The 13,750-nt window shown below is 43.7% G+C and overlaps 1 protein-coding gene across 2 annotated transcripts in view; it reads left to right on the top strand.

The window, feature by feature from the left end:
* Positions 1-13,750, top strand: part of LOC128697303 (uncharacterized) — a 69,682-nt gene that overhangs the window by 48,267 nt on the left and 7,665 nt on the right. Inside the window, exons 4-5 of one of the 2 annotated variants that reach the window (XM_070104161.1) lie at positions 2,190-2,426; positions 5,615-5,824. In XM_070104161.1, coding sequence (XP_069960262.1) covers positions 2,190-2,426; positions 5,615-5,824 — 447 coding nt within the window. Of the gene's footprint in view, positions 1-2,184; positions 2,427-5,614; positions 5,825-13,750 lie in introns of both variants that reach the window. The other variant, XM_053788935.2, reaches the window with a different exon arrangement.

Raw genomic sequence — 13,750 nt, 5'->3', positions numbered from 1 at the left:
TCAGCCTGGAGTCGATGTAATGAGTCCCTCAGCCTGGAGTCGATGTAATGAGTCCCTCAGCCTGGAGTCGATGTAATGAGTCCCTCAGCCTGGAGTCGATGTAATGAGTCCCTCAGCCTGGAGTCGATGTAATGAGTCCCTCAGCCTGGAGTCGATGTAATGAGTCCCTCAGCCTGGAGTCGATGTAATGAGTCCCTCAGCCTGGAGTCGATGTAATGAGTCCCTCAGCCTGGAGTCGATGTAATGAGTCCCTCAGCCTGGAGTCGATGTAATGAGTCCCTCAGCCTGGAGTCGATGTAATGAGTCCCTCAGCCTGGAGTCGATGTAATGAGTCCCTCAGCCTGGAGTCGATGTAATGAGTCCCTCAGCCTGGAGTCGATGTAATGAGTCCCTCAGCCTGGAGTCGATGTAATGAGTCCCTCAGCCTATAGTCGATGTAATGAGTCCCTCAGCCTGGAGTCGATGTAATGAGTCCCTCAGCCTGTAGTCGATGTAATGAGTCCCTCAGCCTGTAGTCGATGTAATGAGTCCCTCAGCCTGTAGTCGATGTAATGAGTCCCTCAGCCTGTAGTCGATGTAATGAGTCCCTCAGCCTGTAGTCGATGTAATGAGTCCCTCAGCCTGGAGTCGATGTAATGAGTCCCTCAGCCTGTAGTCGATGTAATGAGTCCCTCAGCCTGTAGTCGATGTAATGAGTCCCTCAGCCTGGAGTCGATGTAATGAGCCCCTCAGCCTGTAGTCGATGTAATGAGTCCCTCAGCCTGTAGTCGATGTAATGAGTCCCTCAGCCTGGAGTCGATGTAATGAGTCCCTCAGCCTGTAGTCGATGTAATGAGTCCCTCAGCCTGTAGTCGATGTAATGAGTCCCTCAGCCTGGAGTCGATGTAATGAGTCCCTCAGCCTGTAGTCGATGTAATGAGTCCCTCAGCCTGTAGTCGATGTAATGAGTCCCTCAGCCTGGAGTCGATGTAATGAGTCCCTCAGCCTGTAGTCGATGTAATGAGTCCCTCAGCCTGGAGTCGATGTAATGAGTCCCTCAGCCTGTAGTCGATGTAATGAGTCCCTCAGCCTTGTCGGTTGTTTGAATCATTTATTTTTAATAATAATTCATTATTTCTACAAGTAGCTTCAAGTATAGGTTAGATGTCTAGGTGTAAGGTGACTAACACCCAGGTACCTACTTACTGCTAAAAAATTAGGCATGTGCAACGTCTGGATACGTATCTCTATTGCAGACGTTTACCATTCATGTACTCCTTACTGCTAGGTGATCAGACACAGCAGGTGTAAGGTGACTAATACCCAGGTACCTACTTACCACTAGGTGAACAGGAACAGCAGATGTAAGGTGACTAGCAACCAGGTACCTACTTAGTACTAGGTAACCAGGAACAGCAGATGTAAGGTGACTAGCACCCAGGTACCTACTTAGTGCTAGGTAACCAGAAACAGCAGATGTAAGATGACTAGCACCCAGGTACCTACTTACTGCTAGGTAAACAGGGTCAGCAGATGTAAGGAATCATGCCCAGTATTCCTCACCTTGGTTTTTTTTTTTTTAGATTTTGCCACCGAAGTGGCTAGTTTATTGTGCACCCCATATCCATCCTGTGGACGGTAGTGTGGTAGGATTGTTGAAATTAACACTGTACTCGGTATTAGAATGTTGAGAAACGAACCAGACACTGTCACAGTGAATCTTACCAAGTGTCTAGAGGTAAATACACACAGATCTAAATGGATTGTGAAAACGTGCAATTGCATTAAGTTTTATAACCTGCATGAACTGTATCACTGTAGGCAACAAGAGCATTTCACCCCTCCATGGAAGATGTGTTCATTTAATATCACATACCTGCAAGTCCCTCCCAAGAAGCTCATTGCTAGTAATCCCTTCCTTAAATCTCTTGTTAGAGCAACTGCTCAAGAAGAAATTTCTCACCTAGCTGGTAGTAATAAGTTATCACAAGTTATATACACTGATGGATCTAAACAGGAGTCTTCTGGCAGGGCTGCATCTGCTCTTGTTGCCACCTCCCTAGTTAAGAACGATAATAAATTTGTTGAGTTAGGCATAAGAATTAACAACTGGGCGTTTACACTGCAAACTGAATTGTTTGCAATCCTAATGGCGCTAAAGCTAACCTATGCTTGGGAAAGTGCTCAACCCCGTATTTTTTCCAGGCAAGCGTCGGTGTTAGCAGCAACCGCCACAGCAGTAGCGTGTATTGTTATCTTTATCGAACTCATCTTAGAGGCAGACGCATACAAGAACCCCATCTACCAGAACCCCACCGTCGACACCTTTGCTCTTGGCTTCGGTGCCATCCTCTTCGCCTTCGGAGGAGCCTCAGTCTTCCCCACCATCCAGAACGACATGGGTGACCGGTCACTCTTCAGCAAAGCCGTTGTTGTGGCTTTCGTTGGTAAGATCTTTCTTTACCCAAATCCCGTTCAGATAAAAGGACAAATGAACAACTAATGTGACATTTTAGTGTGGCAACGTTTCGCTCTCCAGGAGCTTTGATAAAGCTCCTGGAGCTTTATCAAATAACCACTCACACCATGAGTATGGTGTGGATGGTAGTCACACCATACTCATGGTGTGAGTTCTAGTCAAAGTATGACAGAATTGCATAATGGGTCCAGGGTCTGGGCCACAAAGCTTTGATAACCGAACAAGTTACAGTGGTAATGAACAAGTTACAGTGGTAATAAACAAGTTACAGTGGTAATAAACAAGTTACAGTGGTAATGAACAAGTTACAGTGGTAATGAACAAGTTACAGTGGTAATAAACAAGTTACTGTGGTAATGAACAAGTTACAGTGCTAATAAACAAGTTACAGTGGTAATGAACAAGTTACAGTAGTAATAAACAAGTTAAAGTGGTAATAAACAAGTTACAGTGGTAATGAACAAGTTACAGTGGTAATGAACAAGTTACAGTGGTAATGAACAAGTTACAGTGGTAATGAACAAGTTACAGTGGTAATAAACAAGTTAAAGTGGTAATAAACAAGTTACAGTGGTAATGAACAAGTTAAAGTGGTAATAAACAAGTTACAGTGGTAATGAACAAGTTACAGTGGTAATAAACAAGTTAAAGTGGTAATAAACAAGTTACAGTGGTAATGAACAAGTTACAGTGGTAATGAACAAGTTACAGTGGTAATAAACAAGTTACAGTGGTAATGAACAAGTTACAGTAGTAATGAACAAGTTACAGTGGTATTGAACAAGTTACAGTGATAATGAACAAGTTACAGTGGTAATAAACAAGTTACAGTGGTAATAAACAAGTTACAGTGGTAATAAACAAGTTACAGTGGTAATAAACAAGTTACAGTGGTAATAAGCAAGTTACAGTGGTAATAAACAAGTTACAGTGGTAATAAACAAGTTACAGTGGTAATAAACAAGTTACAGTGGTAATGAACAAGTTTCAGTAGTAATGAACAAGTTACAGTGGTAATGAACAAGTTACAGTGGTAATAAACAAGTTACAGTGGTAATGAACAAGTTACAGTAGTAATGAACAAGTTACAGTGGTATTGAACAAGTTACAGTGATAATGAACAAGTTACAGTGGTAATAAACAAGTTACAGTGGTAATAAACAAGTTACAGTGGTAATAAACAAGTTACAGTGGTAATAAACAAGTTACAGTGGTAATAAACAAGTTACAGTGGTAATAAACAAGTTACAGTGGTAATAAACAAGTTACAGTGGTAATGAACAAGTTACAGTGGTAATAAACAAGTTACAGTGGTAATGAACAAGTTACAGTGGTAATGAACAAGTTACAGTGGTAATGAACAAGTTACAGTGGTAATGAACAAGTTACAGTGGTAATGAACAAGTTACAGTGGTAATGAACAAGTTACAGTGGTAATGAACAAGTTACAGTGGTAATAAACAAGTTACAGTGGTAATAAACGAGTTACAGTGGTAATAAGTTACAGTGGTAATAAGTTACAGTGGTAATAAACAAGTTACAGTGGTAATGAACAAATTACAGTGGTAATAAACAAGCTACAGTGGTAATAAACAAGTTACAGTGGTAATAAACAAGTTACAGTGGTAATAAACAAGTTACAGTGGTAATGAACAAGTTACAGTGGTAATAAACAAGCTACAGTGGTAATGAACAAGTTACAGTAGTAATAAGTTACAGTGGTAATAAGTTACAGTGGTAATAAACGAGTTACAGTAGTAATAAACAAGTTACAGTGGTAATAAACAAGTTACAGTGGTAATAAACAAGTTACAGTGGTAATGAACAAGTTACAGTGGTAATAAACAAGCTACAGTGGTAATGAACAAGTTACAGTAGTAATAAGTTACAGTGGTAATAAGTTACAGTGGTAATAAACAAGTTACAGTGGTAATGAACAAGTTACAGTGGTAATAAACAAGCTACAGTGGTAATGAACAAGTTACAGTAGTAATAAGTTACAGTGGTAATAAGTTACAGTGGTAATAAACGAGTTACAGTAGTAATAAACAAGTTACAGTGGTAATAAACAAGTTACAGTGGTAATAAACAAGTTACAGTGGTAATAAACAAGCTACAGTGGTAATGAACAAGTTACAGTAGTAATAAGTTACAGTGGTAATAAGTTACAGTGGTAATAAACAAGTTACAGTGGTAATAAACAAGTTACAGTGGTAATAAACAAGTTACAGTGGTAATAAACAAGTTACAGTGGTAATGAACAAGTTACAGTGGTAATAAACAAGCTACAGTGGTAATAAACAAGTTACAGTGGTAATAAGTTACAGTGGTAATAAACGAGTTGCAGTGGTAATAAACAAGTTACAGTGGTAATAAGTTACAGTGGTAATAAGTTAAAGTGGTAATGAACAAGTTACAGTAGTAATAAACAAGTTACAGTGGTAATAAACAAGTTACAGTGGTAATAAGTTAAAGCGGTAATGAACAAGTTACAGTAGTAATAAACAAGTTACAGTGGTAATAAGTTACAATGGTAATGAACAAGTTACAGTGGTAATAAACAAGTTACAGTGGTAATAAACAAGTTACAGTGGTAATAAACAAGTTACAGTGGTAATGAACAAGTTACAGTGGTAATAAACAAGCTACAGTGGTAATAAACAAGTTACAGTGGTAATAAGTTACAGTGGTAATAAACGAGTTGCAGTGGTAATAAACAAGTTACAGTGGTAATAAGTTACAGTGGTAATAAGTTAAAGTGGTAATGAACAAGTTACAGTAGTAATAAACAAGTTACAGTGGTAATAAACAAGTTACAGTGGTAATAAGTTAAAGCGGTAATGAACAAGTTACAGTAGTAATAAACAAGTTACAGTGGTAATAAGTTACAATGGTAATGAACAAGTTACAGTGGTAATAAACAAGTTACAGTGGTAATAAACAAGTTACAGTGGTAATAAAAAAGTTACAGTGGTAATGAACAAGTTACAGTGGTAATAAACAAGTTACAGTGGTAATAAGTTACAGTGGTAATGAACTGTTTACATGTTTATATCTGGTCACAACCGTTATGGGTTATTTATGCAGACAATAATAAGGTCACTTTTTTTGTAAATCTGGTAAAGAAGTTGTCAACACACAAATTATCTTTTACAGTGTTGCTGGTGTTGTACCTGCCCGTGGCTACAGCAGGGTACGTGATACAGGGTATAGATGTTAATGATAATGTCCTGTTGGCTGTGGACTCGAGTAAAGGCATCGTTAAGGCTGCAATAGTCCTGCAAGTGATTAACCTGCTGGGAACTTACGTTATTTCCTTCAACCCCATCAGTCAGACCTTTGAGGACCTCCTTGGTATTGACAATAGTAAGTTCAGCTGTGTGTGTGTGTGTGTGTTTACTCACCTAATTGTGGTTGTATGGGTCGATTCATAACTCCTAGCCCTGGTGTGTGTGTTTACTCACCTAATTGTGGTTGTATGGGTCGATTCATAACTCCTAGCCCTGGTGTGTGTGTGTGTGTGTTTACTCACCTAATTGTGGTTGTATGGGTCGATTCATAACTCCTAGCCCTGGTGTGTGTGTGTGTTTACTCACCTAATTGTGGTTGTATGGGTCGATTCATAACTCCTAGCCCTGGTGTGTGTGTGTGTTTACTCACCTAATTGTGGTTGTATGGGTCGATTCATAACTCCTAGCCCTGGTGCGTGTGTGTGTGTTTACTCACCTAATTGTGGTTGTATGGGTCGATTCATAACTCCTAGCCCTGGTGTGTGTGTATGTGTGTTTACTCACCTAATTGTGGTTGTATGGGTCGATTCATAACTCTAGCCCTGGTGTGTATGTGTGTTTACTCACCTAATTGTGGTTGTATGGGTCGATTCACAACTCCTAGCCCTGGTGTGTGTGTGTGTGTGTGTGTTTACTCACCTAATTGTGGTTGTATGGGTCGATTCATAACTCCTAGCCCTGGTGTGTATGTGTGTTTACTCACCTAATTGTGGTTGTATGGGTCGATTCACAACTCCTAGCCCTGGTGTGTGTGTGTGTGTGTGTGTGTTTACTCACCTAATTGTGGTTGTATGGGTCGATTCACAACTCCTAGCCCTGGTGTGTGTGTGTGTGTGTGTGTGTTTACTCACCTAATTGTGGTTGTATGGGTCGATTCATAACTCCTAGCCCTGGTGTGTGTGTGTGTTTACTCACCTAATTGTGGTTGTATGGGTCGATTCATAACTCTAGCCCTGGTGTGTATGTGTGTTTACTCACCTAATTGTGGTTGTATGGGTCGATTCACAACTCCTAGCCCTAGTGTGTGTGTGTGTGTGTGTGTTTACTCACCTAATTGTGGTTGTATGGGTCGATTCATAACTCCTAGCCCTGGTGTGTATGTGTGTTTACTCACCTAATTGTGGTTGTATGGGTCGATTCACAACTCCTAGCCCTGGTGTGTGTGTGTGTGTGTGTGTGTTTACTCACCTAATTGTGGTTGTATGGGTCGATTCATAACTCCTAGCCCTGGTGTGTGTGTTTACTCACCTAATTGTGGTGGTATGGGTCGATTCACAACTCCTAGCCCTGGTGTGTGTGTGTGTGTGTGTGTGTGTGTGTGTGTGTGTGTGTGTGTGTGTGTGTGTGTGTGTGTGTGTGTGTGTGTGTTTACTCACCTAATTGTGGTGGTATGGGTCGATTCATAACTCCTAGCCCTGGTGTGTGTGTTTACTCACCTAATTGTGGTGGTATGGGTCGATTCACAACTCCTTGCCCTGGTGTGTGTGTGTGTGTGTTTATACACCTAATTGTGGTGGTATGGGTCGATTCATAACTCCTAGCCCTGGTGTGTGTGCGTGTGTGTTTACTCACCTAATTGTGGTTGTATGGGTCGATTCATAACTCCTAGCCCTGGTGCGTGTGTGTGTGTTTACTCACCTAATTGTGGTTGTATGGGTCGATTCATAACTCCTAGCCCTGGTGTGTGTGTGTGTGTTTACTCACCTAATTGTGGTTGTATGGGTCGATTCATAACTCCTAGCCCTGGTGTGTGTGTGTGTTTACTCACCTAATTGTGGTTGTATGGGTAGATTCATAACTCCTAGCCCTGGTGCATGTGTGTGTGTTTACTCACCTAATTGTGGTTGTATGGGTCGATTCATAACTCCTAGCCCTGGTGTGTGTGTGTGTGTGTGTGTTTACTCACCTAATTGTGGTTGTATGGGTCGATTCATAACTCCTAGCCCTGGTGTGTATGTGTGTTTACTCACCTAATTGTGGTTGGATGGGTCGATTCACAACTCCTAGCCCTGGTGTGTGTGTGTGTGTGTGTGTGTGTGTGTGTGTGTTTACTCACCTAATTGTAGTTGTATAGGTCGATTCATAACTTCTAGCCCTGGTGTGTATGTGTGTTTACTCACCTAATTGTGGTTGTATGGGTCGATTCACAACTCCTAGCCCTGGTGTGTGTGTGTGTTTACTCACCTAATTGTGGTTGTATGGGTCGATTCATAACTCCTAGCCCTGGTGTGTGTGTTTACTCACCTAATTGTGGTTGTATGGGTCGATTCACAACTCCTAGCCCTGGTGTGTGTGTGTGTGTGTGTTTACTCACCTAATTGTGGTGGTATGGGTCGATTCATAACTCCTAGCCCTGGTGTGTGTGTGTGTGTTTGCTCACCTAATTGTGGTTGTATGGGTCGATTCATAACTCCTAGCCCTGGTGTGTGTGTTTACTCACCTAATTGTGGTGGTATGGGTCGATTCACAACTCCTAGCCCTGGTACTCACCTAGTTGTACTCACCTAGTTGAGGTTGCGGGGGTCGAGTCCGAGCTCCTGGCCCCGCCTCTTCACTGATCGCTACTAGGTCACTCTCCCTGAGCCGTGAGCTTTATCATACCTCTGCTTAAAGCTATGTATGGATCCTGCCTCCACTACATCGCTTCCCAAACTATTCCACTTACTGACTACTCTGTGGCTGAAGAAATACTTCCTAACATCCCTGTGATTCATCTGTGTCTTCAGCTTCCAACTGTGCCCCCTTGTTACTGTGTCCAATCTCTGGAACATCCTGTCTTTGTCCACCTTGTCAATTCCTCTCAGTATTTTGTATGTCGTTATCATGTCCCCCCTATCTCTCCTGTCCTCCAGTGTCGTCAGGTTGATTTCCCTTAACCTCTCCTCGTAGGACATACCTCTTAGCTCTGGGACTAGTCTTGTTGCAAACCTTTGCACTTTCTCTGGTGTGTACTCACCTAGTTGAGGTTGCGGGGGTCGAGTCCGAGCTCCTGGTGTGTGTGTGTGTGTGTGTGTGGGTGTGTGTGTGTGTGTGTGTGTGTGTGTGTGTGTGTGTGTGTGTGTGTGTGTTTACTCACCTAATTGTGGTGGTATGGGTCGATTCATAACTCCTAGCCCTGGTGTGTGTGTGTGTTTACTCACCTAATTGTGGTTGTAGTGGTCGATTCATAGCTCCTGGCCTCACCTCTTCACTGGTCTACTAGGTCACTCCCTGGTCCGTGAGCTGTATTCATCTATTTATTGTTTCAGGGGTCGATTCATAGCTCCAGGACCCGCCTCTTCACTGGTTGCTACTAGGCCCGGTGGCCTGGTGGCTAAAGCTTCCGCTTCACACACGGAGGGCCCGGGTTCGATTCCCGGCGGGTGGAAACATTTCGACACGTTTCCTTACACCTGTTGTCCTGTTCACCTAGCAGCAAGTAGGTACCTGGGTGTTAGTGGACTGGTGTGAGTCGCATCCTGGGGGACAAGATTAAGGACCACAATGGAAATAAGTTAGACAGTCCTCGATGACGCACTGACTTTCTTGGGTTATCCTGGGTGGCTAACCCTCCGGGGTTAAAAATCCGAACGAAATCTTATCTTATCTTATCTTATCTCTCTGCTTCATGAGCTTATCAAACATTATCTTAAAGCTATGTATGGTTCCTGCCTCCACTACATCACTTGCCAGATTATTCCACTTCCTGACAACTCTATGACTAAAGAAATACCTCCAAATATCCCTGTGATTCATCTGAGTCTTCAGCGTCCAATTGTGACCCCTTGTTGCTGTTTCCCATCTCTGATTCCTCATTTCTTCTTCTCCTTCCCCTTTCCTCTTTCCTTTTTTTGTCTTTCTTCTGTCGCGTGTTTCTGTTCCTTCATTATTTATTTCATCACTTCCCCTTCCCCCCACCTCTGTGCACTTGCTCTCCCTCTGTGGGCACCTAGCTGCCTTGCAGTGCTCCCCTTTCTTTATATTTGACTGGCTCCTCCTCCTTAATTCCCCACTACCACCACTACCACTACTGCCACTACTACTACTACTGCCACCACTACTACTACTACTACTACTACTACTACTACCACCACCAATACCTCTTCCTGCCTATATATAGTCGTCCTGCTCCACTTCTGGTCTCTGGGAACAAAAATGGAGGATCAAAACCAATGCAGCTAACTCCAGCATTACGTATTTTAACTACAGGAAACGTGATCCTTCATTACCTGTCGAGCTCAGAACAGCTGACACCCGCACTTACATCCCCATCACACAATCTGTCACTGTCCTTGGCGTTAATCTTGACTACCTTCTTCGTTTACACGGACACATTCACTCAAGGCATGCAATAGCTAGTAAGGCCCTTGCGGGCCTCTACAAGCTGAAACATGCCTCCCAACGCACCAAACTACACCTCTACAAATCCCTAATACGTCCTCTGATAACTTACTCTCCTCTAGCCCTCTCTCTTGCAGCTAAAACAAACTTATTTAAACTGCAGCGTGTCCAGAACAAGGCTGGGTGCTTGATGTCAGATGGGAGGACTTTGCCACAAGCGAGTCTCTCCATGCTCAATTAGACATCCCTGCGCTGAATCTGTACTGGAAGACGCTCAGTGACAGACAGATAGACAAACTTGAGACACGACATGACTACTGGACCTCTCTCCTTGACGAAGACATTCGCAGACCCACAAACCAACACAACCTTTTCTACTCCTTGCATGATCCTGCTCCTAACCCTATTTACAAATAACCTTGGATTCACTGACAGGTACCTTCTATGACAGGTACCATTCTCTGACCCACGTTCGCCTTAGCTTTAGGGTTAAGACATGGCTCAGTTCTACACTCCTCTCTAGCGCTAATCTTCGCATGTCCCTTCCTCCCCGCTCACCCCACCGGAGTCCCAACAGAAGAGCCTGAATTTCTCTTCTCAATATCTGTCCCACGATCGCCTCGCTGCTGGGTTAAGCCCTGGCTCTATTTCTACGACTAAGAACACTGCTCTCCAGCACTATTCTTCATCTGTCCCGTCTTCCCCGCTCATCCCATTTGGGATCTTACCTGTACTATCGTTCGTTCGTACTTCTGGTTAGTGTGACTTTGTAAATGGTCCAAGTCGGACCGAAACGTCGTCGTAAGCTCCTCTCTTCTATGTGCGGGTTATTTGTGTATCTAAATCATCCTGTCTCTGTTCACCCTGTCAATTCCTCGCAGTATTTTTTATGTCGTTATCATGTTTTCCCTAACCCTCCTGTCCTCCACTGTCGTCAGGCCGATTTCCCTCAACCTTTCTTCGTAGGACATTCCCCTGAGTTCTGGTACTAACCTTGTTGCAAACCTTAGCACTTTCTCTAATTTCTTGACGTGCTTGACCAGGTGCGAGTTCCAAACTGGTGCTCCATTCTCCAGTATGGGCCTGACGTACACGGTGTACAGTGTCTTGAACGATTCCTTACTGAGGTATCGGAACGCTATTCTCAGGTTTGCCAGGCGCCCATATGCTGCAGCAGTTATCTGGTTGATATGTGCTTCCGGAGACATGCTCGGTGTTATACTCACCCGAAGATCCTTTTCCTTGAGTGAGGTTTGCAGTCTTTGGCCACCTAGACTATACTCTGCCTTTCCCCGATCTTCGTGACTTTGCATTTGGCAGGGTTAAATTCGAGGAGGCAGTTGCTGGACCACGCGTCCAGTCTGTCCAGGTCTCTTTGTAGTCCTGCCTGATCCTCATCTGATTTAATTCTCATCATTAACTTCACATCATCTGCAAACAGGGACACTTCTGAGTCTATCCCTTCCGTCATGTCGTTCACATATACCAGAAACAGCACTGGTCCTAGGACTGACCCCTGTGGGACCCCGCTCATCACAGGCACTCAATGTGATACCTCCTCACGTACCATGACTCGTTGTTGCCTCCCTGATCCATTGCAGTGCCCTTCTTGTTATGCATGCCAGAATCTCTAGCTTATGCACTAGTCTCTTGTGAGGAACTGTGTCGAAGACCTTCTTGCAGTCCAAGAAAATACAATCCACCCACCCCTCTCTCTCGTGTTTTACTTCTGTTACCTTGTCATAAAACTCCAGTAGGTTTGTGACACATTATTTTCCTTCCATGAATCCATGCTGGTTATTGTTTATAATCTTGTTCCGTTCCAGGTGTTCCACCACTCTCCTCCTGATAATCTTCTCCATGACTTTGCATACTATACACGTCAGTGGTACTGGTCTTTAGTTTTAGCTCTGTGTACTCACCTATTTGTACTCACCTATTTGTGGTTGCAGGGGTCGAGTCCTAGCTCCTGGCCCCGCCTCTTCACCGGTTGCTACTAGGCCCTCTCTCTCCCCGCTCCATGAGCTTTATCAAACCTCGTCTTAAAACTGTGTATGGTTCCTGCCTCCACTACGTCATTTTCTAGGCTATTCCACTGCCTTACAACTCTATGACTGAAGAAATACTTCCTACTATCTCTCTGACTCATTTGTGTCTTCAACTTCCAATTGTGGCCTCTTGTTTCTGTGTCCCCTCCCTGGAACATCCTGTCTTTGTCCACCTTGTCTATTCCACGCAGTATTTTATATGTCGTTATCATGTCTCCCCTGACCCTCCTGTCCTCCAGTGTCGTCAGGCCGATTTCCCTTAATCTTTCTTCATAGGACATTCCCCTTAGCTCTGGAACTAACCTTGTCGCAAACCTTTGTACTTTCTCTAGTTTCTTGACGTGCTTTATCAAGTGCGGGTTCCAAACAGGTGCTGCATACTCCAGTATGGGCCTGACATACACGGTGTACAGTGGGTGTGTGTGTGTGTGTGTGTGTGTGTGTGTGTGTGTGTGTACTCACCTAGTTGTGGTTGCAGGGGTCGATTCATAGCTCCTGGCCCCGCCTCTTCACTGGTCGCTACTGGTTCACTCTCCCTGAATCATGAGCTTTATCATACCTCTGCTTAAAGCTATGTATGGTTCCTGCCTCCACTACATCGCTTCCCAAACTGTTCCACTTCCTGACTACTCTGTGACTGAAGAAATACTTCCTAACATCCCTGTGTGTGTGTGTGTATGTGTGTGTGTGTGTGTGTGTGTGTGTGTGTGTGTGTGTGTGTGTGTGTGTGTGTGTGTGTGTGTGTGTGTGTGTGTGTGTGTGTGTGTGTGTGTGTGTGTGTGTGTGTGTGTATGTGTGTGTGTCTTTGTGTGTGTGTGTGTGTATGTGTGTGTATGTGTGTGTGTCTGTGTGTGTGTGTGTATGTGTGTGTGTGTATGTGTGTGTGTGTGTGTATGTGTGTGTGTCTTTGTGTGTGTGTATGTGTGTGTGTGTGTGTATGTGTGTGTAGCTTTGTGAGTGTGTGTGTGTGTACTCACTTAGTTGAGGTTGCAGGGGTCGAGTCCAAGCTCCTGGCCCCGCCTCTTCACTGGTCGCTACTAGGTCACTCTCCCTGAACCATGAGCTTTATCATACCTCTGCTTAAAGCTATGTATGGATCCTGCCTCCACTACATTGTTTCCCAGACTATTCCACTTCCTGACTACTCTGTGGCTGAAGAAATACTTCCTAACATCCCTGTGATTCATCTGTGTCTTCAACTTCCAACTGTGTTCCCTTGTTGCTGTGTCCCATCTCTGGAACATCATGTCTTTGTCCACCTTGTCAATTCCTCTCAGTATTTTGTATGTCGTTATCATGTCCCCCCTAACTCTCCTGTCCTCCAGGTTCGTCAGGTTGATTTCCCTTAACCTCTCCTCGTAGGACATACCTCTTAGCTCTGGGACTAATCTTGTTGCAAACCTTTGCACTTTCTCTAGTTTCTTTACGTGCTTGGCTAGGTGTGGGTTCCAAACTGGTGCCGCACTCCAATATGGGCCTAACGTACACGGTGTACAGGGTCCTGAACGATTCCTTATTAAGATGTCGGAATGCTGTTCTGAGGTTTGCTAGGCGCCCATATGCTGCAGCAGTTATTTGGTTGATGTGGGCTTCAAGAGATGTGCCTGGTGTTATACTCACTCCAAGATCTTTTT

The sequence above is a fragment of the Cherax quadricarinatus genome, chromosome 89 (genome assembly GCF_038502225.1).
Source record: "Cherax quadricarinatus isolate ZL_2023a chromosome 89, ASM3850222v1, whole genome shotgun sequence".
Classification (NCBI taxonomy): Eukaryota; Metazoa; Arthropoda; class Malacostraca; order Decapoda; family Parastacidae; genus Cherax; species Cherax quadricarinatus.
This window is presented reverse-complemented; position numbering and strand designations above follow the sequence as displayed.